The following is a 26,572-nucleotide window of genomic DNA, read 5'->3' as shown; positions in this document are numbered from 1 at the left end:
TTACAACTAAACTGTTACCAGAATAGATATATCACTTTATCTGAAAAACAAACTGTTGTTAATCCCGAAGAAACTTTACTTTGGTTGCATGTGTAAACTTATCTTCAACCTCAATAGACGGTTCCGAATTTGACATCGGCCACATGGAAGAAGCATGAGTCACAACGAATTAGTACATTGTTTTGCCTAGCTGCAACCAGCTTATTATGGCAGTTATACTTGATAGATAGTTCTCTAATATCATATATGTTAGTGGCAAGTATAATTTTATAGGCTAGGTTTAGTGCTGTAGGTGCTAATATATATAAATAGCAATTGTCACAATAAAAGTGTTGCGATAATTTGTTTATAAAGGCAGCGTTATAAAAAAGAATGTATTAATGAATAATAGTTATTGTACTATAGATATTATAATAGTTCGGAAGAAGTAGTTGATGAGGACACCGATAGGCGGACTTGCGACAGGACAAAACGTTTTATCTATGTAATGGTAGCATCAATGAGAATGAGCATACTTCTATCATTGTGAGAGTGCCAGAGTGGCATGCAAATAGTCATCCCTTAGATTAAGAGACTTATTCAGGGCCTGTGTCGAAGTATCAGTTTTTTTTTGTTTAGTTATTTTTTTCTGTACGCTTTCATAATAATTAGTATTATCGCAAGTCCTTTTCATGCAATACCCACAATTTTTTGTCACTCTTGTTTCAGTAGAGCTTCGTCGATCTAAAGCTTGCAGTGAAACTTAAGTTAGGCCATTGTGATAACTTTTTCAGAAAATATTATTTGTATTTTGAAGCCATTTCGAAGTTAATTCCGTTCGCTCAATGTTTGGAATCGTTCTCCTGCAAAATCATGACATTTGAGAATCTTTGCTCTTTTTGCTAAAAACGCTACACCAACACTAGGTGATCGTGACAACTTTTACGACGCTGAATATAATTAATCTAAATCAAGCTTTTTCATGAATGTAATAACCTACCTCGATTTTCCGTATGTCCTCCTAAGACTGACACTCAAGAGGCTATGTCCAGTAGTAGTGAAAAGCGGCGAGAGAACGCTACGTACAGCGCAAACAGCCGCTAAGCAAACCCTATTATTACCACCCTCTGAGCAAAATAGCGTGTAGTGCGGTTAGTGCCAAGTGCGTGCATTTCAATGAACATATCGTTAAAATTAGCCGTGCGTCTGATGGCAAGTACTCAGTCGCGCTAGAGGTAATCACTTACTAAAGTAGCTAATCATAGTTACACCGTGTGCTCTGAAGGAAGCAATAGTCGTTTTAGGCAAATTACTTCATGGAACTTTAGCTCATTTTCTGTAGTGATGTGCAATAACAGTCATTTATAGTCTTTCCGGACGTAGCTCGTTTTCAGCGTAAAAGCAACTCGTTGATTTAGCTATGAACGGGTGCTTTGCAATTTTGTCTATCCTTACCGATTGAGAAGCCTACTGACCACCCTAACTAGCTTCAATTGTGGCTGTTGTATCTCAAATGTATATAAAAAAAAAGTTTCATTCACTTTGAAAATATGTGTTGAAATTGTAATATATGTACAATACACTGCAAATATGTAATCGCTTAGGCCAATCATTCATTAGCAGAGTTAGCGAAACTTTAAATTTTTTACAACTAGAATTTTTAAAGAATGTGCGCTCCGGGCTTTTATTTGCTACGTACAATGAGTCGGTGTAGTACCCTCAGTTGAATTAATGACATCGCAATTTCGGAGAAGATAAATTGATGATTGATGCACCGCATCAGATAGGGCCGCTGCTTGTTGGGTCCGGGGCTGCTGCGACACAGACGCGTACTCCTGGTTTCGACCATGTGAACGTTCCTGTGTTTTAAGTGGTGTAGCTAAGTTTGCGTAAAGGACTTCTTCGGGCTGCTCACTAGAATGTTTCTCTGCATCTAAAACAGTATGAAAAGCCATGCTTAGACCCTCTTCCTTTCGTCGGCGCGCCTCCCGAAGTTTTTTCGCCTGCAAATAAACCTTTACGCTATCACTCGATACTTCTTCTATTCTTCTATGAGCATACACATTAGGATCACGTAAATCCGAAAGTTGCAGTGACAAAGTAAACAACGTACGAATCACTGTTGACAGTACTCATATAACATATTTTACTTTTTCTATGTACTTCTTTGTAACCGATCATATGCCTACTGCGCCTCCACCATTCAGCTATGCCATAAAGTCGATGTCGATACAATGCACACAACCCAGTACCACATGCGAAGTTTTAGCAGAAATCAGTAAGAGACTTGTGTGACGGACTAGAGTATGTGCAAAATTAGTGAAGTAAAATTAAATATAAACAAGGGAAAGATAGATGTAAAGTAAGGTAGGATGTAATTCAATAGTTAGTAAAAAAAAAAGTGGTTTATAGTAAGGACAAAAGTAATCCTACAAAACTAAATATGACACTTGTACAATATTACAACGCATTCTATATCTGACGAGTGCATTCATATATTTGTTGTACTTATACAGCGTCTGTTTCCATCTTCGAAGTGCTGCTTTCCTAACTGGACAAAGGTACTACAAGGATGGCAGAAGTATCGTTCATTCGAACTTCTATATTTTGCGCGAGAAGTTTCCGTTATTTGTTCAGAATAAATAAGACATTATTGCACGTTGAGGCGAAGCAACATAAATATATATGGTAAAAACATAAGTGCAAGTAATATTTAGTTAGGAAGTCTTTGTCAAAATTATCAAAAATATATACATAGAATACATAGAGTTTCGAAGGTTATACAACGTAGTTAGGATACTTGTCTTTATAAAGAGCCCCTCTGATTGTTCAGAAAATAATGGCGATCTTTCACATGTTCGTTATACCCTTTTCCTGTTGTTTGTTTATTTCTTAATAGCACTACTTTACGTTACTGTCTAACATTTTTTTGTGTCATGAACGGATTTTCGTCTCGAACATCGCGCCTTCGACTCCTACTGCATTTTGCCTTCGCCGAAGTCAGAAAGTGTCACGGATGGTGTGGCTTGCTTAGTGTACTAATAATAATATTAATGATGGCACACTTCGTCTTATAACAATATAGCGCAAACATATTGATAACGAATGGTGGGGCTCGTACGCTGAATAAATGGGTTGTTAACCAGTGAACGCCCTGTGTGGCTTTTGCTTGAATGTTTTCACTGCTCCGGATATTTGTTCAAATTTTAAGAAAAACGCGCTCTGCTCTATCGCCACCAGAGCATAATTCTTTAAGCATTTTCAAATCATCAACTAAAATAAGTCATCTTGATTGACGTCATGTGTTCCGATACTACATCAGGCAACTCGTTGTACTTTATTATTTTAAGATCATAGCCTTATATCTTTTGAAGCCAGTACTCCATGCTGTTGAAGCGTATATTAGAACAAAGAGGGTATATTTGTACGGTTGAGTATATAGTTTACAAATTCAAGAAGAACTGCTCACATCACTAAGTTAGCCTTTTGAATGGCAGAAAGTATAAAATCAGACACATGGGCTCAGTACTTCATAAGAAGGCCAAAAAATTGTTTTTATTAGTTTGAATTTTTATCACCAAATTACCCACCAAGCCACTGCGGAACTAAAAAATTTTGAAAAAATTGCGTGAATAACCCCTTCTAGTATACATATAAGACCGAAATATATACAATTACGAATTTTCCCGTCATTTGCCACGAGAGCCCAGTCTTTCCTTATTTCTAATACCTGTGTCACATCACCACGTATATGAATCGAGCTGATGATCCAGTCCAAAATGGGTTCGGAATTGAGTTTCCCTCAAGTGAATTTCGAGAGATCAGATGTAGGAATTGACGGACGGCACTGTCGCATTTATTAGAACCAAAAGTAGAATGTCTTTCTATAGAACGACTCTTTGCATAGTATTCGATATTGACTGATGAGGTATTCTTTTCTGTTAGCCGTCGTCGTTAGAGCTAAGACCAGCTTTTAGGCGTCGCTGCACGCACTTGTGCATTACAAACGAAGCGTACCCCTGGACGATGCAGCTTTCCTTGACGGTTCTCTTATTGGCTGCCATAATTTGCAATTGTTCCAGAAAAGTCTAGGCTTTATAAGCTGATCGATAATATATTTAATATGAGTTTTTTTTCTTTTCCTCACTATTGTAAGTTTTCGTTGAGATGAAGGGTTCGTATAGATAAGTGTTGGCATGCTAAATGACATATCCGTACATCGTGTTCACGTCACAGTAAGTGAAGAAACAGCGATCCAGATGTGTGGTCAGGTTATTGATTATACCGTTGTAATCGCTTCTCCTCTAACGTAGGAATACCAGTGACATATCTTGGGGTTCGAAGCTGTGTGAAGCAGTGAACATGACCGGAGCTTGACAGACTGTCACACCGTTCATTGAGTCATCATATACGAAAACGTTAAGGACACTATGGCTTTTTGTCCAGTTGTTAACAAACTGGTGTAATCCCATTTACTAAATATCTCTTCTTTAAGTGGGTCAGCATTGTTGAACTCAGTGTCTAGGTTGATGAGAACAAGTCCATTGCCTTAGAGCAAGTCCAATGCCCTAGAGCTGGAGCGAAACTTTGCGATTAACTTGCGCAAAAGCTTCTAGATAAGTAGCGAGCTCAGTTTTTTTTTTGTTTTAAATTTTACGCTATATGCCTAAAATTTACTTTTACACGATGATTCAGCAGGTGATATGCTATCGTTCAACCGGATACCGGAAATACATGTCATTTCAATTTCTACAGCAGTCATGAATGCAAGTTTATCGCATTCACGATTGTAGTAAAAAACGGACTCGTTGTTAAAGGCATTTCAGATTTAATTACCTCTTGTCTTATTTTGTTTTAGACTTCTAGCTGGTTTTTTACATGGACAAGTTTGCAGAATAATCTCTCTTAGGCATAGCATCAAGAAATTGCTCCTATTAGAAGCCTAATCGGAACAAGTCCTGCTGAACTTCTATGGGTTTTTTGAACAAGTATACAAAAAAAAGCACGGTAGCGAAGCAAGCTACCATTTACTTTAAAAATACCTCATTCTTTTCAATTCCTTTTTTCTTGGATATTAATTTTTAATTATTTTCAGTTAGAAAGATAAAAATTTTTAGCAACGCTGGCATTTCAGAATAACTTATCGTTGCTATGTGCCCATTTTCTTGTGCACAAGGAAATAGTTCTCTGTTGCAGTTGACCGTGGTGTTGTCTGTCAGATTTTTGGACATGAATCAAATAGCTTACTGTCTCTGGGTTGACCTGAGAACCCTTTTACGACCGCATCAGCATTCTAAATTTCATCATCAAACGTTCCATCCATGTCGCCGCTAGGTATTTGAATAATATTTAGTAATAATGGATAACGCGTTTTAAGCAGCAATGGCGCCTTGAAACCAGAAACTGCACGCCGCCCCGGTAGGTCATCTGATAAGAACCGCCTGAAGGCATCTTATAAATCTGCCGTGAAGATGAATTACAGTTATATGACAATCCTTAACCATCTTTTTCAGTGAAATAAGAAGTGCAACTGTAACTGCTCCCCAGGATGAGTAAAGGGCAGAAAGAAACACAGCGTTTCTTCGCCTCTCAATTTCGCCCGGCATTAAGCAATATGCACCCATAATGGCAAATTTCTACGTAGGATCATTACGCCTGAATCCAGAATGAGATCAAATTCTTATCCAAAAAAGATCATCGTTTGCATTCGGTGTCAGTGAAAAAGTCTTATATATTTAGAATTGTTGAAAAAAAAGATATCCTTTTTGCATCGAACAGACGAGACCATTCAACAAGAAAGGCCTCAAGGACAAAGCAAAGTGATGCTTCTTTACCACATGCTACACTACGCACAGCAATAATATGTTCGAGCACACGCATAGAAGTCGAACGAAACGCTTCGTATTTTGCAAGGTACAAAAACTTCTATTATTTTCTGAACAATATAGTAATCAATTCAGTTATTTTTTACGAACCTTTACGCGTTCCCTAGCCTGCAGCATGCGAGCTAATTCTCGATCCTGTTGCTCTCGCGCGATAGCTTCATCATCTTCTTGAGCAAGCTTTCTTGCCAGTTGTTCATCGAGCCTCATAGCATCTTCTTCTTGGCGCTCCTCGTCGAGCAATAAGGCTAACTGTGCAGCCAGTTCTTCGGCTTCAGCCTCTCTAATATACAATCATATCACAAAAACACCCAGAAGAACAGAATTTAATATAAGTAATGATTTTTTTTTTGTAAATCTATGAATTAATCTGTAACAAGCGCGCTTTTCATTTTGCTGTGCAAGAGAGTTTCGTTTCATGTTATACGTGTTCAAGTTATATGAATGTATGTTTACATTTCTAACCGTCTATATCCACCTATCCTTTGTCAACTGCCGGTAACGAAGAGCTGTTTTTTTTCTATATTAATCTCGTGCACGAATACAAGTGGTAAGAGTCAAAAATATCTATTCTTTTCAGGTAACTTAGCGGTTCGATCTATTGAAGACTAAAGTACTATGGTAGTATAAGGGGAATTAAACATGTACCAATCAAGTTAGAAGTAAATGTGATCACCTTTGATAACAATAGACGCTGTAATATTATAGAAGTGAAGCTTTACAAAGTTGCAGTCGTTGCAAGACTTCTAAATCAAATATATGTCAAATATATTTCAACATTTACCATCAAGGTTAATTAGTAACAATTGCTGCGATAACAACAATCGAGCACATAGGTCATACATTCTCGTTTTGCTAGAATGTCAAATAATTAATCATTGTCAACTAGTACACTAATTTTGTTATAAGGCAATACTGAATATACATATATTATCATTATGGACCTATGAAATGTCATTCGCACGTGGGGACATTTGCTAGAAAAATCTACGTTGCAATCTTCTTGTTAGCGCATCTGAAGCAAATCGAGTCCTTTCCAGACTGTCCTTACACAGGTTACTATGTTCTACCTGGGCCATTGCTTTTAGGCCATTGCATTTTCATTAGGGGCAAAGACAGTGTCAAAGCTGCAACTCGCATGAAAATAATGCACAATAAGGTGCTAAAGGCAATCGAAGGAGACGGGACTTCTACGCGTCTAATACATTTTGGTATAATGTAGTACAATATAATATGATAGTAATAATTTGATACCCCACGGGCTGAGCAGATCTATAGGTCGATAGACCCTGATGGTTTTTAGGTATTAAAAGGTGGGGGAATTAACGATATCACATGGTCATTCGCCAACACCAGTGGCACAATGATATGGAATACCGATTGTCAAGAAGTAAGTCCTCATGCTATTTGTTGTAGACTACTCTAGATATGAGAGAGACATACTGCTAAAAAAAAGATGCGCAACTCCACTGAGCGACAATGTTCCAAACGGCAATTATTTGCAACGTGTTTTCAAACCAATTCTAGTGACAACTGAGGTACTTGTTGCTTAAAGGAGCTACAAGAGTTCTGCGTGGTATAAAAACTATCAAAAAAAGTAGTGTTATAGTGCACTGTATATTCTGAAATATTTGTCAGAAATTCCTAAATGTGTCCTTCATATTAAGTGATATTAAACGCTATTTGGATAAGGCTCCTCAATAATAAACCACCATTAGGTTTTCACTGGCTTAATTTTTAGTTGGTTTTTTTTTAAATCGAGCATCAAAAAAGATCTGTTTCAAACTTTATGTTGCCAGGAAAAAAAATGGTAAACTAAGTTATCAAATACAACCTGTGATGAGTCGGCTCTTTTGATACCAGGAATTTGAAAGTGGTAAAAGGAAGGATACCAAGTATACCCTGGTTCCAGCGACGTTTCACGACTTGAACTGAGCAGGAAGTTAGCAAAACAAAAGCCTTACTGAAAATTAAGAAAAATAGCTAAGGATTCCCTTTCGACATACAAGTCCGTTTTCTTTTGTTATGGTCACAAGGCGTACTTGAATGTCGTTCAAAAAAATACCTTGTACGTAAATTGCTAATCAAATACTCCGCAAATATCGTGCATTAAACACCGGCTTACCGAAGTCTTTGAATAAATCACTTTTAAAACAGATGTACGTAATACCTTCGTAGAAAGATTTTAGAAATAATAAAATAAAAATCGCAAAGAGGGCCTAAAGTTACATTAAGAAATACCTATGAAGAAGTATTGATATCAAGTATTAATTCCTGGCACTGACTTGACAAATTCTTCATTTTATGTAGCGCGGCGAAATGCAGAGAGTATAATTAAGAAGAATCAATACCTACGATTGAATAGTTTGGTATGAGGTTTTGTCGATTGTACAGAAGTCCTGCAAGTCAGGACCGTAAGATTTCCTGGCCATTACTGGATATATGCACACACAGGGCATTCAGGAAGCTCTGCGATATTATAGAAAATAAACCAAAGTTTAACTGTTTCAAAAATAACCTTCCATGCAAATAATTTTTATTCTTTATTTTGTAAACACGTATTTAAATAGAGACGTTGCATAAGCTTCTAAATAATCGGTAGGTAAGCGGCCTCCTTGTCACCGCCCCAACATTGCTGCCTTATACGCTGCCAAGTCTATTTTTTTCGACGTCTTACCTCATCCTTGATTAATTCGTCACTTTTTCGATATGCACGTCTTGTTTCCCGATATTACCTTATACTGGTATAAACGTGATAATTTACCCCATCCCAACAATAATAGATATGTACCATAACATTCTTTGAAAAAGAGTATTATACAACAGGGAGTTCTCATTTTTTTATTATATATAGACTCGCAAGCGTGCAAGAAGCAATTCAGTTTTGGACCCAGGTGGACCCCTCACCTGATGATCAAGGCTTCTTGAGGAAACTTCTGCTAAAGCGTAATTCCGACGTTGACCATCGTCAATAGCGATTGCAAGTCATCTTATCTGAATGTGCGTAGGCGTTCTTCTCTTTGACTTAACTATCAAGGATCACTTTCATGCAATAATCGGTATCCGATTTAGATCACATTTATTATTAAAAGATGGTTGTGCATAAGGTGATACACCACGTGAGCTTGCACACCATCAATATGCTGGAGTAAGCTAAACGGTTTGATGCACGGCCAGCATAATGAAATGCCCAAGGCTTAAAAAAGTTTCAAATCGGCAGGCTTTCCGAGTTACAGTTGAGCCCAGTAATGCGTAAAGAAGTGATGGGCATCTACTAACGAACCTATAGATATATAATACTCTATTCTTCGTTAATTTTAATCTTCTTTAAAAACGTTGGAAAAGAGTACCTCAACAGTGTTTGTGTGCATGTAGTAATGATTCGAATAATTGAAATAAATATAATACATAATTCGATTTTGGATGCGCCTTTAGGTTTCTAAATGTGTGTGATACATGTGGTTTTTTCGGTGTATTGCATTGTGAATGTTTGTTATGTCATATTGAAGCATAAACCGCAAATCATATAAGAGCACTTAGAAATTTTACCCATTATCGTGTACTTCTCCGCACCCGTATGCTGTTTTTTGAATTACTGTGCAAGGGAAGACATTTACTACGACGTGTGGTGCAATGTAAGCTCACTACAATATGCACGACAATTCGAGCTATTACGCAGAGCTTATGAACCCGATTTTTTGTCTTCCTCTGTTCAGAGACACATAGATGATTTGAAATGTAGTGCAGAAATTATCGTTTACTTTCACCTATTCGGCGACGATGACATTATTGCGCCCTTAGATTAGTTAAAAATGAGTGTTAATGATTTTCGTGCCTCTGTGACTATACATGAACTTGAAAAGTAAAATACGAGAAGATTTAACGGAACATTCAGACTCAAACAAAAAGGCGACTGCGAGAAAATTCCTAGGTGGTCGGAATACGATATTGCCTCGAACGTAAAAGATAAGTTGCGTTTGTCATTTAGAAGAATACGAAACAAAAATAGAAATGCAGCGACGGGACAGAATAATTCTAATTACGTTACAGCAAAACTAATACGGTTTTTTTTAACTGCGTCAGAGGGTGGCAAAGCACGGAGTCGCTGTATCCATAAAGACTTTTCGACGTCAGATCGAAATAAGCGATTTTAGTTGTTGTAAACCAGCAAAATATTTCTAACATACTTTCCATATTTGTATCTACGTTTCAAATTCGTGCTAAATAAGTCCAAAGTGGGACAGTTGAAGACTGGAAAGAGGTCTTTTTTTAAAGATGAATTGCATTTTGAAATTATAAGACGTAATGCATACACAAAAGTACCACGTTTACAGGGATCCCTGGAAAGATTCCACGATCTTGTATACGCACACAAATCAAACGCTCGAGCAAATTTATTAATTGCGTAGGCCATGATTTCCATCTACGGTGCAGGAATCAACGAAAATATCGGAAAACGACAAGACAGCGAAGTAATTCAAGCGGAAATGCTATCCAGGATGCGAGAGTGGTTCCCAAATAGTAAGTATGTATTCATGGGTGAAATATCACCATATTATTTAGTCTCTGAAGTGTTCATCGCTGATAGTGTTAAGGCTATGTTATGACCCGAAAATTCACTCGATTTGAATCCGATTGAAAACTTATTTTATAAAGGCAAGTTAGGGCCGGCAGAAGATCACAGACCTAAGAATACAGTGCTCAAAGTGTGGACCCGTGATTCGACCGTTACAAAGATAGTACGAAAATGTATCAGAGTAATCCTAAATGGAGTTGCATTTCCAAGCGGCTATGCTTAAGGGCCAAATACTCGACTTCGTGACTTTCCTGCGACAGTTTCTTAAAAATATCTCTCTAGTTACTGTGGCGTCACATGTAGCACATTAGAAAGCAATGAGAGACAGCTTGCACTCGACAATCTGTGAAATTTTTAAATGGACCTATTTAATTGGTCAATGGCTGTAAATAAGGAAAAAAATGCTACCCTGGCTTATCAGCTAATTCGTGCAAGGAATGTTTCATACATAACTAGTAATATTTAAAGTTCTAATTTGTTGAAATATAAAGTCTACCGTATACTATAATTGTGCATATATATATATATGTATATATATATATATATACATGCACAATTATAGTATACGGTATATATATATATATATATAATAACTAAATCCACCCGCACTACTATAACAAATGAATGAAAGTCTAGGAAAAAAACGCCATTAGTTGCACCAAATCGCTGAGGAAAATTATTAACCATGTTAGCCTGGGGTTACTACGCATTTTTTTATTTTTGGTTTAGGATATATTATAACCTAATAATTGAAAGAGCTTGCTTCTCTTTTCGCTATCAGCGTATTCTTCAGACTTTACTCTAATTAATTATGCAACAGTTTTGATTAATACTATGCTTCATGTTATACATCTCCCAATTTTCTAAATAAGTCCGGCTGCTCTACGGAAGAACTGATCCGATTGAACTCCGTAATATAGATGTTTAAGTAGAAGTGTATGAAAGCTTTTGTCCAGTCGACAGACGCAGACGATTGCGCTTGGTGCACGTATAGTTAAAATGAACAAACTAGGTCGAACGCATAGGCCGCTAGCCTACTCGACAAACTAACGTCTTGAAGAACTATCGTTCGAACGTTGTTGGAGGTGGAGCTTGGGGTGGAATATAATTGATACGTTGTCGCAGTGCAACATGACGTCGGAAAAAAACACTTTTCCCCAAATGAAGATGTTATTACGATATTATTATGAGAGCATAAAAAAATATATGTTGATCGCAATACCTCAGCCTAACATTGTAAACCATCACTAGGAAAAGTTAGACCTCTTTCTCTTATATCGTTTGCTTGGTAACTAAGGAATGGCACCCGTTCTAAAATTTATTTGTATTAAAACATCGGTAATTTACTGCAGCCTACTTACGTTGGAAGCATGACCATCTGACACCAAGAAGGAACTCGCCGCTTCGCAAACTGTGAGCATCCACTTCCTCATAGCTTGCCAGTTTTTACTGAGACAAGGATTTCGACATCGCCGTCATATTCACATGTAGTATAGTAAATTCAAGAGCCCTTGATAGGTGAAGCGTCTTTAGCATAAATCATGCTATGTATATGATTGGCTATTGAAACTAATTTTCATTAGTTTCGGATAGACTCACAAAAATAACCGATAGATGCCGACAAGGAAGCATTCAAGGAACTGACTAGCGTCGGTAGCACTTTTTCATATATATCCTATTAAATATATTGATCATAGTCAAATTATACTTTCTACAATCATATATTATTACACTAATATTATCCAAATCTATTTAGGTTAAGCCTAATTTGTTTATATAAAATTAATTATCTTTAAAGGTGCCCATATTTTAATATTGCGTATATTTTTGTAGCACTTTTACATTACTTCATATGTAAAACCCACGATGTATCCACACAGTTTGTTCACAATTATAACGTCGTAGGCAATGCGTGTTGCGGCTATTATTACCGTTAAATAATAAGCTCCCGTAGGGCTATGTTCTGTTAACCCCTGGCAAGAGCTCTATTACCTACGAAGCGATACTCTCTTGTGGTTGGGCAAGCAACATCTCACAGAACATTAATTTTTCATAACAGACGGAAGGGAAAAATTCTGTAAATTATCAAATTTAGTATACAACTCTGGAAAGAGCCATTATAATGTAAAATCAATTCAAGCCTTCTATCGTTGTTGTGAATAAAAGCTAGTTTATCTCCGGGTTCGAAGAAAACGCTCTCACGCATGTGTTTTCTTGTAGTAATTGCTGTTATGCAATACTTACTCTTGTTGTCGTGACCGTTCGAGCATTTCCTGCTCAAATGTCTGCTCGCGTCGTGCTGTTTTGAAATCATCCCGCACAAGACGACTATTTTGCCTGTTTCTGTCATAATGTTCAGTAACTGAAACGAATCAGTTCAATAAAAAACATTAATCATTGATTTAAAGAGCGCCATAAGATCAGAAATGGTCAGGGCTCTCGGCCACCTTTTAGATATTGTCTTTAAAGCTTTGACTAATATCTTTTTTAATAAATCTGGAGATCACAAAATCATACTCAGCTTTTTTGAGCAATCCATGAAACGTAACGTAACGGTTGAGTCCTCGAATTCGAAGCCTCATATTAGAGTAAGAACCAAAAAGTAATGTAGCAGCATTTATGTACATTATACTCTTTCGCTTAGCATTACAAAGAGGTGGAAGGCGTTTTACGAGATTCATATCACAGAACAAAAGCGGAATAGAAGTTTTTATCAATGGTCGTTTTGTGAAATCATCGACTACGTTTATTGGCCAGTAGAAATTAGCCAGAAAATCCAGCAGTATTTCTTCGCTTCGTGCTAGCTTTGTGTAAAATAAAAAATTACTGTTATTTTTAAATGATCTGATTGAAATATAGACTAATCAAACACCTGTTTTCAAATGTAAGATTTGTTCGGTGGCCAAACGACCCTAGTCTAAGGCCAATTTCCAAACAAAAGAGTCTAAACCACATAAAATTCGAACCTGTTTCTTTACTGTCTAATACACCTCTATATAAATTATTGTATTTTTTATATTTATAAAGTTAGAAATATCAGGCCTTCCAGTACTTTTTTGAAATTAACCTGTATTATTTTGATGCTTCATATTTAAATATTCAGAATGAACTCTTTCGAAACCCAAACTAGTTTCTTTCCGTATAGTCGTGACATCGGATTATTCAAGTTTCGAGCATTGTAAAAAGTGAAAATAGTGTTATAATAATGTTTGTACCAATCAGTAGTTTATTTTTGAAGTCTTTATACTGCAATAATACCGTGTCGGAAATGCATTGCCGAAATTCAAGCAAATTTTTTGTATTTTAAAATGATGTTACTAAACTAAAATAACATCACTACAGTAAATATACGTAATTTTAATCGAAGTTCTTTTGCCATTTTTCTGGTAATAGTATAATACTATCACTGTAAAATATGATTTTTGGGCAAAAAAATTAACAAATGATTTCTGCATTCATTGAAATTGACAGCATCCATGGAATTCTGCAGAGACCAAAACAGATAATATTTTTCAGTGGTTTCCTGCGATCTCATTAGTTGTTGACAGTGGAAAACCAAATCAATTGTTTTGCAGGCTGCAGCAATTCATAATACGCAATTCCCTTCTAGACCCACCAAACACATAGTATCACCTTCTGGAGCTCTTGGACTATGGAATAAATTTTTACTAGTTGCATCTTGTTGTCATATATTTCTCATCACCCGCGACTAACCATTCTAAATTTGGCTCGATTTAGTCGCAATTATGGAGAGTTTCACAAACAAATATACGATGAAGTAAATTATTTCTCTCAGTTTGTCTGGCCCACAAATATGGAGGTTTTCTGTAGTTAGTTTCCTTTAAATAGTTTAAAAGTGTTACTTTTACTTACTTACTAAATACTGGATGTTTCATTAATACAGTAAAAATCGTTTTAATACTGGATGGTGATATCATGGTTATTCGCGTGTCACTCCTGTTTAACTCATAAATGGTTGCTCACTACGCCGAGCATTTTTCATATCGGAATTCGCAGAACGAAAGTCCTGAGCCGTTTTTCCGGTAACGCGTTTTGATCCTAAGCAGAATTTGTGCAACTAGCAATAATCTAGCTAGAAAAACGGTCGATTTTTTCTGCAACCTATTCAAACATTGCAGCTACACACGATTCGACTTATTAAAACTGGGAGGGTAGCGGAAGATCCGATTAAATAGCTTTTTTGCAAAGTGCTTCTGCAAAATAACCAAAACGGTTACTAAATTGCAGTTTTGTTTTATGATCACAGTTTAGGTTAATTACTAATTTGCCTAAAAGTTAAATATCGCATTTTCCGTATGACGTCTGCATGATGCACAATATATAGATATATGTGTTTCAATAAACACATACTCTGCACCACCACTCTCGCTCATGTGAAGCTGTTTGACAGTCGGCCTAAACCCCGAAAACGTCGTTGTTCTACGTCTTTTTTTGAAATCTAAAAAATCTGGGAGCGCATGTGTTCCCTCGAGCTGCAGCTTCACTTTCGGTTGCTAGGCCAGCACTTTGCAGGCCCTCGATATCCTCTACTAAACTCTAATAGACTGTGCCCATCGAGAGTTGTTAGACTCCTTTTTGATTGATACAAGCAATCTGAATTTGGTATACTTCTCCGATAGGTTATACCGCATAACACGTTTGAAATATGTGTCGGCATAGAGTGTGCGCATTAATAATGTGCCCAATGTCTATATATATATATATATAGTGAAGAACTAAATCGTTGGTCGGAGACTAGCATGACATCGGCTTGCTGCTAAGGCTTTTATAATCTGACCGCGTCAAAGCTAGCAGTTGTTTACTATATATAATTTTGGCCGTAACCCTTAGCCACAGCGTTCGCCCGGGCGGTTCCGCTCTTCGCAATGGCATTGCGTCCTCTAACAGTCCGGCTGCCCGCCTTTTTTGTGCTGCAGTTCTTGAACGATCCCGGCGACCTTACCTATGTTAGGTCCCACTGTTCGAAGCTAGCGACTTCGTAAGGTGCAGGCTGCTCTCCATACAACAGACGTCTCGTCTCCCTTGTCAGTATTGCTTTTCCCCTTTTGCGCGCTTCTTCGCGGTTAAACTTTGTCTTCCGTTTCTTACTTTAACGCCAGAGACCATGTGGGTCACTACCTGACACCGCTATCAGTACTAGCGATTTAACTGATAACTCGTGTATTCCCGGCGCCATCCGGTCTTCAGGTATTATAGCTTAGCTTAGACTCTTAGCTTAGATGCTTGGCTGTTGACTCAAAAAGAAGTTATTATAACTTCCTTCGATCAACTGAAGCGCTGTTGGCTCTAAATCAATAAAACGCTCAGATTTTATCGGCCAAAAGCAGACTCGTACCCGGGCTTGGAATGGGCACGTTCATCTGCCAGTCAGCCACGCACAGGCCAGGTTTCAGATCGTTGAAACATGCTTTTGCAAGAGCTTATTATCATTACAAGAAGGTACCCACGGTTTCTTTCTTTTTGAACGAAAATGATGTTCTAAAGATCGTGCACCATGTTCGGCATATGAGATAAGATCAGTTTTCACAAGTGGTCTTCATGCTGCAGAATTCTTCACCCAAAGATATGGGTCAATGTCGAATGCAAAAATGATACCAACGGTTTTGCTATGGACGAGAGGACCCTGAGAACAATTTCTACGACCTGTTGCACTCAGAACTGACGGAAACGTGGAAAAACAACTCATGTTAGAAGACCGTTGAATCACCTTCACGGGGCCCGCAAAAGAGTTCAAGAAGGGTTTTGAAAACTCGCACAGAACCTGACACTGAGTCGTGTTGAACAACTTTGAAAGATTATGTGAAGGCAGAAAGACTCACACTAAGGATTGTGTCGAAGGATCTAAATTTTTATGAAATTCAGACTTATCAACATAAGTCTGGAAAAATCCTTAAAGCACCCATAGAGCAGCTCGATTCGTTCGTACACGTGACGACACGTAGGTGACCAGGCACATGCGTATTGAGTCATGCGGGTATTTCTTCGAACAAATTAGGACGAATGAAGCTTATCAATTGATATAAAGTCAAATTCTTAGTACTTTTTTAAGCAATACACTATATATATATATATATATATAGTTCTACTTCGCGTATGCGTTTCCTTTATCCTACTATTCCTTTAATAAAATAAATACCTCAGACCAAGACTGGAAATCGTCAGTTAGTGAGGCTTTTAAACGACAAAAGCTTGGTACATTTAAGTTATTTAGTTCAATGGCAAATACTGCAATTTTGAAATTCATCCCGTAGCTTTAGATAATAAAATTCTAATGAAGATGGTCATTAGAAGTGGATGCTATGTAAGGCGTCCGTATAAAAATAACTTTCTTAAAAAGCACATTTTAGGAACAAATTATGCGACGGTTTGATTTTTTTCTTACCTACTATCCCATGTAGCCATATCCCATGTAGAATATACGATTTGTTCATGTTTACTCCAAAATATATAATAAAGTCAAATTTACACTTAAAATTGTCTGATCCGTTGCTTAAGGCAGTTCCGTGTGCGAAATTCAAATAAGAGGTATGCATTTTGTAAAGAAAGAAAGAAGTGAAATACTTTACAGAGTAAAATGTGATTGATTTTGTGACTGGAAAAGTCATTCCTATACGGCGAAGCTGCTTTCTTAACGTATTAAAATTAATGCGTTTCGTGAACATTCAAATTGTCATATTTTTTTAAAGGCCGAATATTTGGAATTATTACAATTTTGTCATACGATCTTAAATATTTTTTGTTATTGTTGTTAACTCTTTCTTCTCTTTTCCTTCTTTGATCGGCATTTCTTTAAACCATCGTCTTATGTGTGCCATAGCTAGTCTGAAAACCATATTATTTTGCAATCATATAGGCGGAGACAAATTACGAATATATTACGGCTAGATAGTGTAATAATCTTCACGCTTGTGACTGTACAAAAAGCTAAAATAAATCACTTAATAATTTTAGCTCGATTAAAAGTCGAGATTTCATGGTTGTCAGGCGGGCGCTCTACCCATTTTGGAAGCGTCAAGGTTGGAAAAGTATATGATATTAAAAGTAATTTTTTACCACTGCTACTTTTAGTCGTTATGCATCGAACTTGTAAAAATTGTGTGTAATAAATTACACCTACTCTCTTCGTTCTGGAGACTGTATGCGAGGCCTTCATCCTCCAGGATCTGCCAGTTTTGACAAGCTGAAAAGGAAAAAAACTTTGTATTTATTAAAGACACCTGCAAAGTAACAGCGAACACTAGCATAGGGAACAAGAGTTTTTATGGTTGGATGGATGGTTTATTTGGAATTGCCTGGTTTAGGGTGTTCTACATATATATATATATATATATATGTGCGAATAATCTAATTAATATGAACTTTTTGTCGTCGTTTAAGATTATACCTAGGTAATGTTTGTATGAGTTAAAAGTATCTGAATAGCACGTTAAATAAACAAGATATATATATATATATATATATATATATTATACAGTGAACAACAACAACTAGCATGCATAGCTTTACCTATTAGCACAACGAAGATATTTGCGTCAAGCACTGTAGTACCTGTGGGATATATATATATATATATATATATATATATATATTTGTGCCCACATTAAGAACTGAATTCACGGAAGATGTTAATAAACATAACGTTGTCGAAAATTGTATGGAAATTACCGGCTTGGCTATCCGAACTATATTTGACTTCTATGAATTATGTTAGACTGTCATATGAAAGGAGTATGATTAGTGACTCAGACATGCATATAATACATGATATTTAGAAAGTAAGGATCTTGAAAATTTCCTAGAACATAATTTAATCTTCAAGAATAATATCTGAGATGAGCAGCTAGGTAAAAAAAAAACTATTTGATGCGATAGCCCTCACCGGCTCTATTGACGATGTCAATTACTTGATCAAGTAACAAGAAGATATTCTGAGATAGCATGAACTATACCGCCTAGCTATAAATGTTGTTAAAACGACTAGGATCACTACTGGAAGCTCCTGTAAATGCTTTAGTAAAATATAGCATGTTATGAACTTACAACTATTGAAAACACGTTATACATTACTATCTTTTTAAGGTAAACTGATATACATTGTCCTTTGATCAGGTTATGAATGAAATTAGGTTAATTTCATGTATCATATGCATTTTACAATTTTGCGACAAAAAATGATTGACGATCTATGCAATTGTTATTAGGCGGACTTATCATCGCACTCTTACGGTGTTTGTTAAGAAATTACAGTAAATGCGACTTTTTGCTCAATGGAACGCAACAACCAAGGGAGCATGTGAATAGGTCTTTGCAGATCTCGGTGGTTGCTAACCCCGAAGGCTGGCCTAACGGGTATTCTTTCAAACAAAGGTTTTGGCCCCATGTATGCACTATTAGGCGAAATAAATAGGCCCGAGTGTCCCGGACAGTACGCAAATGCACTCGATTATGCCGATGTATAAACATACATCGAAAACATGCGGCAAGCGGATATCGATCTAGCACTATTCGTATTCTAAAGAACTGGTTAATTCTATATAGAATTTATAATGCTCTTTCGTTCAGTTATCTATGTTAAACTATGAATGTTTACTATAACTTTTAAGAAAATGATACTGATTGCCTTTTTTTCAAATGTAGCATAAAAACTTTTGGCTCTTGACATAGCTAACCGCAATATCTGTTATCTGGTTTGGCTCGTCTTTTCAAGCTATCTTCGTTTATACTTAGCCTTCGGTTGTTTGCTCAGTTCTATGATATAAGGACTATTCGACACATTTTAAGAGAAATAACAAAACTTAGTTACTTGCGGCTATTATTTTTTAAACAATAACCTGACAGGCCCAGCTGTCTATTCACATATAACAAGAATTAAATCACCAAATCATAGAAAATTATAAAAGTGAAATTATATAATAAATAATTATAAAAAATAAAAGTTACGTGTTTTTACGGGATAGCCTGGAAGTAAAATATTAAACCTAGTTATTTTCAGTATGCATTGTTTATGAAAAGTTTAGACGAGTATAATGATGTAAGTATAGGTGCTGCTTTAACTACATAATGAAGAGCATTGAAACGGTTTCTAGAATGAAAATTTTTTTTGCCAAAATCTCTGGTAAAAAAGACTGTTCTAAGAAATATACATTGTTTGGAAAAGAACTCTGAGAAAGTAGTGAAAAGTAAAAATCTAAACTCTTGCTTATTATTGTTCGGACCGTTTCGACGTAATGGACTTGGATGGCGTATAGTCTTCGGAGAAGGGCTGTGCTGTTTCAACCTTCAGCACCGTGGTTGGAACCTGTCGCAGTGCAGAATCCTTAGAAGTATGGGGCGATCAGGGGACAAAATGGCATGTCTTTGAATTCTAAAGTAAATCTTTTTACTCAGTTTCATTGCTTGTTAGTTTATGGTCGGTTACATTTTTGGATGCTACCAGACTCAAAAGCTCTTTTCCTATCTGTGGCTCACCGGTAGGATTTTTAGAGGCGGAAATTGGCATCGAAAACCTATTGTAAGCTAGCTGTAACACTATAGCGTTTGAGAAGTCTATTGATCCGGTTCTCCCGTCATGTGTTCGCGTTAAATGGAGTATTGGGCATGCAGTCTACCTTCTATTTATATGTGTACGATCTTTCCGGCAATATTGCCGGCTTTTTTAAAAGGAATGGGCTATTTCCAACCTTGAAAATAGTATTGATCATGCGATGGTGCTGATTATAATTTCGATTGATACTTATGATTTTTACTTTCGCTTTACCTAAACTGAACAACCATTCGATACTACCAAATCAAGCGCTATCTTATCGTAAGTAGCAACTATGCATGCGTTTTGCCGTAACCGACAGCGGGTCGCGCACTTTTATGGGTTTTCGGAGGCCGCTAAATTCAGCATATTCCAGTTTTCCCCAGCCTTTGCATACGTTTGTCTGAACGAATCTACAGATTGTTTCACCCAACCATTTGCAGCGGACAACTATGAAAATGAGGAGTTGAAATATTTGCAGCATTGAATAGTAGTGAATTGTATGTTATAATCTATAACTAACTACCCTGGATTCCCATGTCATTCCTTAGTACGTTGTTTCTCTAAGAATATAGTTTTTCCCACTTTACTAATAATTACTTTCAATGTAAAAATATCAGCGCATTTTTACGTTAATTAAAATACAGTAGCAAATACTGTGTACTACGCCAACCAGCTCAGCGTGTATTCCTGCCATGGGTTATCCGTTCTAGCTATGGCTGTAAAAACGTAACTAACTTCTTCCCTTAAGAAAGATCGATATTGTTAAATGAAAACCACAAATAGGGATCCCTATTATCGAAGTTTTGCTCACTCTAACGCAAGTCACGACGCTCTCCCCCTGTTCTCTCTAATGCATTTTTTTCTCAGTTTTTTCTATATATTTTTTCTAGAAATATAATTTCTTCGATATACAAGTTAGGCTGCAGAAACAAGATATTTTGCCTTCAAATATATTTCATCAAACACAAAAACTGAACTAGAAAGATTTATTTTGTACAGATTAGCCAACCTTAAGATTCAATCATTCCAACTGACACTCAAATAGGCATTTGAGTATCAGTTGGAATAATACGAAGTGTAAATATTACATTATCCAGAGTAATACAGATGAAATTAATTTCCATGGTGAATCTGAGTTTATAAGATGGTTGAATTTTCCGCGTTTTGCTAGTGGAAAAGCCACTGTTTTAATCACCAATATATTTGAACAATTGGGAACACAGAGGCCACCAAAAATTTTCACCTAGGATAAGTTCTCTATTTTCTTTGCTATTTTATATTAGAGTATATTTAGAATATTTTCGCATTGCACCACAAACAAGTATTAAAATATTATGGCTTCAAAAAAATAAATATATGAAGTTGCTTTCTGCTTTTTTTAATAAGGCAATTCTATTGTTTTCCTTGTCCCATTAGAGAGCATGACTACGAAAAACCTCAAAAAAATAGAGCTTTAGTGGCTAGAGTAGTCGACATCTGGCATACTCCAATGTAAATAATAATTATACAATGATTTTAAGCATGGTATTTGACTTACTGCGTTGTGCGTGACGCATACGTTATACGTGACCACTTACTAACTCAAACCGCCTGCGTTTGGATATAGAGCAAATGTATCTATTACGTACTTGAGCTCAGCGTTACGCTAAAAGAAAGTATCATGGTCTATTAACAAAACACTAGAGGTCGCTAAACACTGTTTAGTCTCACTCATCTCATTGGATAAATACTATCTTTTCAACTTAGATCGCCTTTAGGTGCTTCGCGCAGAAAAACCTATATATACATATTTAAAAATTATTTCTTTTTTCCCACCTCGGTTTGACAAAGACATCTAAATGAACATCCTAAGAGGAAAAGTGTTTAAAAAAACCTCTTACGAATATTTCTTCTCTCATCTAAAGCGTGAAATTGCACAAGCATGAGCCCAAGTTTGCTTGGGCAGTCTTCGGCGACGCTTAATCAAAGCTAGATTTAAGAGTTAAAGAGGCTAATAAAGGAATAACTAGAGATTCTCTTTTGCGAAGGACGTTAGTGTGGATTGAAAAGGTATGTTATAAATGATATTTTTCGTAACACGTAAGTAGCTTTAAAAACGGTTATTTATGTCATTGTTTGTGTCTGTCTTCAATAAGTTTTATTTTGGTACTTTTGATTAATACGATTTTGTCGATTTACTTCGTTTATTAAAAAAAAAGACTTGTCTATTCCATTGTCCATCCAAAAAATTCACTGGAACTATATGCCCTTTAAAATAACGACAATGGCAAGTGGATTTGTTGTTTATCTTTGTGAAAGCTATCGAGTGTCCATACCACAGCCCACCGTGCTTCAACTCAGTTTTATTTGTAGATATATAAGGGAGCAATATCAGCACGTGCTTCGAAGTTGAAAAATATTCTTTAGATATAATATATACGTCCGTATCCGGCATCCTGTTTAGGGTTCTGTAGGGTTGAGAAAAATATTGTTTTTTTTGGAAGGAAAAACGGTCTTTTTCGCTTAGTAAAAACGCAGGGTTTCAATGGATCCACTATAACTGCCCTTACTTTTTTCATCTTTCAACTAATTTATTCGATCTCGTCAAAGATCAAGTTTGATGTTGAAGAATTTATGAGAGATTTTGATCTCTCCGCTGTCAAATTTACTGTTATGAACCTTAGTCGCTAGTGGCTGAAATGGATGTTGACTTAAGAGCACCATCATGTAAAGCTCATCACATTAAAGAAAAAAAGAACTAATCGTTAGCGCGCTGTTTGGAGAATACAATGGGGACAAGAGAACTTCGCACTCAAATCCTGGTAGGACGACTCTGAGGACCTTTGCTAAATGTGGTCATTCCCTGCTGTAGAGAAGAATGATTTAGCCTTCTTTACCGCATCTTTTCTGTCGTATAACTTCATTTATTTTATGCAACTGGGTTATATACATATAATTGTTCGTCGTTTTGTTTTTCAAACATTCTTCGGTACATAAGACTTTTCCAGTCCCACAAAAGGCAAATCATGGCTTCCCGGCATATTTCTGGATGCATACCTTGAAAATACTTTTAATCTTTCATCTTTTAGGTTGACGTGGAGATATCGCTTCTTGTTATCTTATCAACTGTAAAGGTGTGTGAAGACACCCTATGATCGCAATTCACTTTCTCAGCTAATTCACGAGCTTTTGCCGCTGTTTCCAAACGATGTTTTTCTATATCGGACGGTCGACTTAGATAGAATGTAACTCCCAATTCCAAGATATCATAAATAAATATAACAAACCATCTTTGAGTAGTATAGGCACAGATTCTATGATATAAATCAACCGGACCTTTGTTAAATACGGTAGGTGCCAAAAGTGCACATAATTAAATAATAACAGGCTTAAGGAGAAGAGGGAACACGGATATTTATAGAAGTGAATAAGGAATATTCGAAAAACACTACCATTATTTTTCGAATAATCTAATATGTCTCAATAAATATTAACGACTCATTTCTAGCATTGTTTGCTTATAATTAGGTGCTATGCGAAAGGCACTCTTGCCTTTAGAAAGCCAACACGATTCCAGTCAAAGGATATATGGAAGGTGGCCCCTAGAGGAACTGAAAATCTGGCACCAAACTAAATTATAATTAGACGCAGGTCATAAAGCATCTTCATTCGAAGAATCCCGTTGATAAAAATCTTCCTCAAAAAGTGCTTGAACCCTATGTCTTAATCAAAAGGCCGAGCAACGAGTGGTGCGTTCTTGAAGCACAAGATATCGTCTTTAATTTTGCTAACCGTTTTCAGCTAAGCTTCTTAGTTATATCGTTGCTAAAGCAGGCATAAATATATAATTTTTTTTTATCCATTCACCTATGTTCTTGATATAAAAAAGTCTTCGGAATCACTTCTTTAATGTATGGCATCAAGAATTTGCCCCCACCAAAAGTATAACAGAGGTGGGAAATGTTCAACTTACTTGAATTGCTACTAGCATAAGTATTTATTTCCTTTGATTCCATATTTTCCTGACTATTCATTTTTATATTGCTAGCATTGAACTACCTGGCAGTTTGCCTGCTACTTCTGATTAACACGACGTCGCACCACGCCGCCTATCGAGAAAAAGATTTTGGATTGCTTTAGTAGCTTTGGTCACAATCAATAAAATTAAAGGGGATGGGATGCGCACCTTTTCGCCACATAGAACAACCATGCAACAAATTTTACAGCTACACATGTTATGTTACCACAACAGACGTGCAACGGTGAAAGACACTTCCAAAAGATATATTTTCAGAAAGAGTGAGCGAGTATGACTAAGGAGAAATAATAAAAATGAACATACATAAATTTGCTTAATCACCTAAAAAAGAAATGCGATGCGAATGAATGATGTGCTACTAATGGTCAGACTTTAACAGCGACACAACTTGAACTCATTATATTTATTGCTAATCGCTTGAGAAATTATAAGATAGTATCGCAAGAAATAAATGTTTGCCTTATTAATCCCGATTCTTCATGTACGCAATTTATAAGAAAGAAGGAAGGGCCCAATTAAGATGCCTATGTTAAAGGAGTCCTTTTGCAAATAACAGATGAACGCGTAATAAACGAGAAAATGCTATTTATCATATTTGTTTCACAATGTTGATGCAAATTACAAAATAAAAATACGCGAAAAACCAAAGTATGGTTTCAGTTATTCATTCGCAGTAGATATGTGCATCTAGCGACCACAAAAAATGTGTTAACAGTTGGGCAATGAGAATATCACCATATTGGTTATTTACAATCAAATGATTAAAAAAATCCGTGATTGATTAATAGTTACAACGCGTTGCCACAAAAATAAAACCTTTGCTGTCGCCAGTTATATTTTTAATTAAGGCTTCAGAAACTGCTGCATTATCGTAAGCTGAAGCACCATTAAGAACAAATTTAAAGCTCGTTAAATTGAAGAGAGATGAAAGTTCAAATATACCATTTTTTCATAAAATTAATATAATAAATGAGGAACATTACTTACACTTTGGTTAATTTTAGAGGCTTACTAGAACAAAAACTTTCCTATAGCCAGTTACCGCGATTGGAAAGTTAGGCTATTTTTGATTACATATTATAGATAGCGCCTGAAACTGACAATGATCCTTATGATTCTGAGGGCTCAGGTGCGCTAAAGTATATATGACAAATGACGATTTAGAGAGATTTAAAGATATATAGTCCTAGAACATATTTAGTTTATATATCTCTAGAATAATGAATATAGAAGACAGGAAAGCGGAAAAGTGCTCTAGCGTATGCAAAGTCTTCAAAAGGCGGACTTGTTATTATGATGATTTGCTTCTGTATGCTTTAATTAACACAGCTTATATTGTGGTATGTAGTAATTTTGCTTAATTTCAATTCGACATTAACACAAAGGGCCTGATTTCTAGAGAGTACTACATATGGTAAACTCATTACCTTCTCAAAAAACTATTATTTATAGGTGCTATCTAAACGCACAAAAAAAAGCCTTAGGGTAATACTCTTCTCAATCTTTTTTCTCTCCTTAAGCGATTATTTAGAGTAAAGCTCTCCCAAAATATTACCACAGGCATTGCACGAAAAAACAAGCTATTAATAACACAGAATGCACCAACCCGCGGCATGCATTTAATTATACAAAACATGAGGTCTCGCTAGCCAGGAGTTTTATTCAAATTTTACACAAAGAAGTTCACCCTTACAGACGCAAAAGATCAGAATAGTTTTTTTTTAAATGAACTTCAGGAATACTAGTCCAGCTCCTTAAATACGTCTGTTACACCTTACATGCATATATGCAAGGCGTATTTAGCTATGGATAAAGGAAAGATCTCATCGTTATATAAACCAATTCGCTTAAAAATAGTTTTTAGTAGTAACCATCTATGAAATCAGCCATTAATTATTAGCGGTTATCACTAAGCTTAAGACAATATTACATAAAAAATGCTACGTTTTTACTTAGATATTTATGCATTAAATGAGCAAACTTACCCTGTCGGACTTTGCTTCGTCGGTAGTTATGGTCATTTCCATCTTCCATATTTTCCAACAGAATTGTTACAAAACGTCTAGAGTTGTATTAAAAATACTTATTTACGCTTCATATATTTGGAGTCACTCTACTTGATGCACTACAGCTGTTCGCCTTAAGTTATAATATCTTAAAGCACCACTTCTTTATATGTCTTATTACAATGGAAACTCAAGACAAGTCCATCGGGGTGGTCGCCTTATCCGATTATTATGGATGAAACAAAAAACACAAGGATAGTTGCAAAAAGACCTCTTCGTCTAATTACCACTTTTTTCACCAAAATAGCTGTAGCTTCTGTTTGCTGTCTTCTGCTCAAAGACCCTCTCTCCCCTTGTTATGATCCAATTTTCTTCGGTTATTCACGGCTGCGAAATACAGATAGCGTTTGCCATTAATACTTAAAAGTTGCACTGACTTCCGCTGTCTACAAGGATCGACACAAAGCCATAATTTATGTCTCAATATATATATTGGGCAAGGCAATTGCTGCGACAGTTGATATGCAAACGATCACAATATTTTTGAAATTTCACAGTGTACTA

At 36.2% G+C, this 26,572-nt stretch overlaps 1 protein-coding gene across 2 annotated transcripts in view; it reads right to left on the bottom strand.

Moving 5' to 3' along the window:
- The window catches only part of LOC111258853 (uncharacterized), a 28,309-nt gene extending 1,971 nt beyond the window's left edge, over nt 1-26,338 (bottom strand). Inside the window, exons 1-5 of one of the 2 annotated variants that reach the window (XM_022830409.2) lie at nt 25,988-26,338; nt 17,576-17,638; nt 12,682-12,799; nt 5,955-6,144; nt 1,679-1,982 (exon numbers count right to left, since the gene is read on the bottom strand). In XM_022830409.2, the coding sequence (XP_022686144.1) occupies nt 1,679-1,982; nt 5,955-6,144; nt 12,682-12,799; nt 17,576-17,638; nt 25,988-26,036 (724 nt within the window). In that variant the 5' untranslated portion in view covers nt 26,037-26,338. The remainder of the gene's footprint in view (nt 1-1,678; nt 1,983-5,954; nt 6,145-12,681; nt 12,800-17,575; nt 17,639-25,987) is intronic. The other variant, XM_022830414.2, reaches the window with a different exon arrangement.
- Nucleotides 26,339-26,572: the final 234 nt, after the last annotated feature.

The sequence above is a fragment of the Varroa jacobsoni genome, unplaced genomic scaffold (assembly GCF_002532875.2).
Source record: "Varroa jacobsoni isolate VJ856 unplaced genomic scaffold, vjacob_1.0 scaffold_25, whole genome shotgun sequence".
In the NCBI taxonomy this organism is placed as follows: Eukaryota; Metazoa; Arthropoda; class Arachnida; order Mesostigmata; family Varroidae; genus Varroa; species Varroa jacobsoni.
Note: the sequence above shows the minus strand (reverse complement) of the source record. Positions and strands in the feature narration are given on the sequence as shown.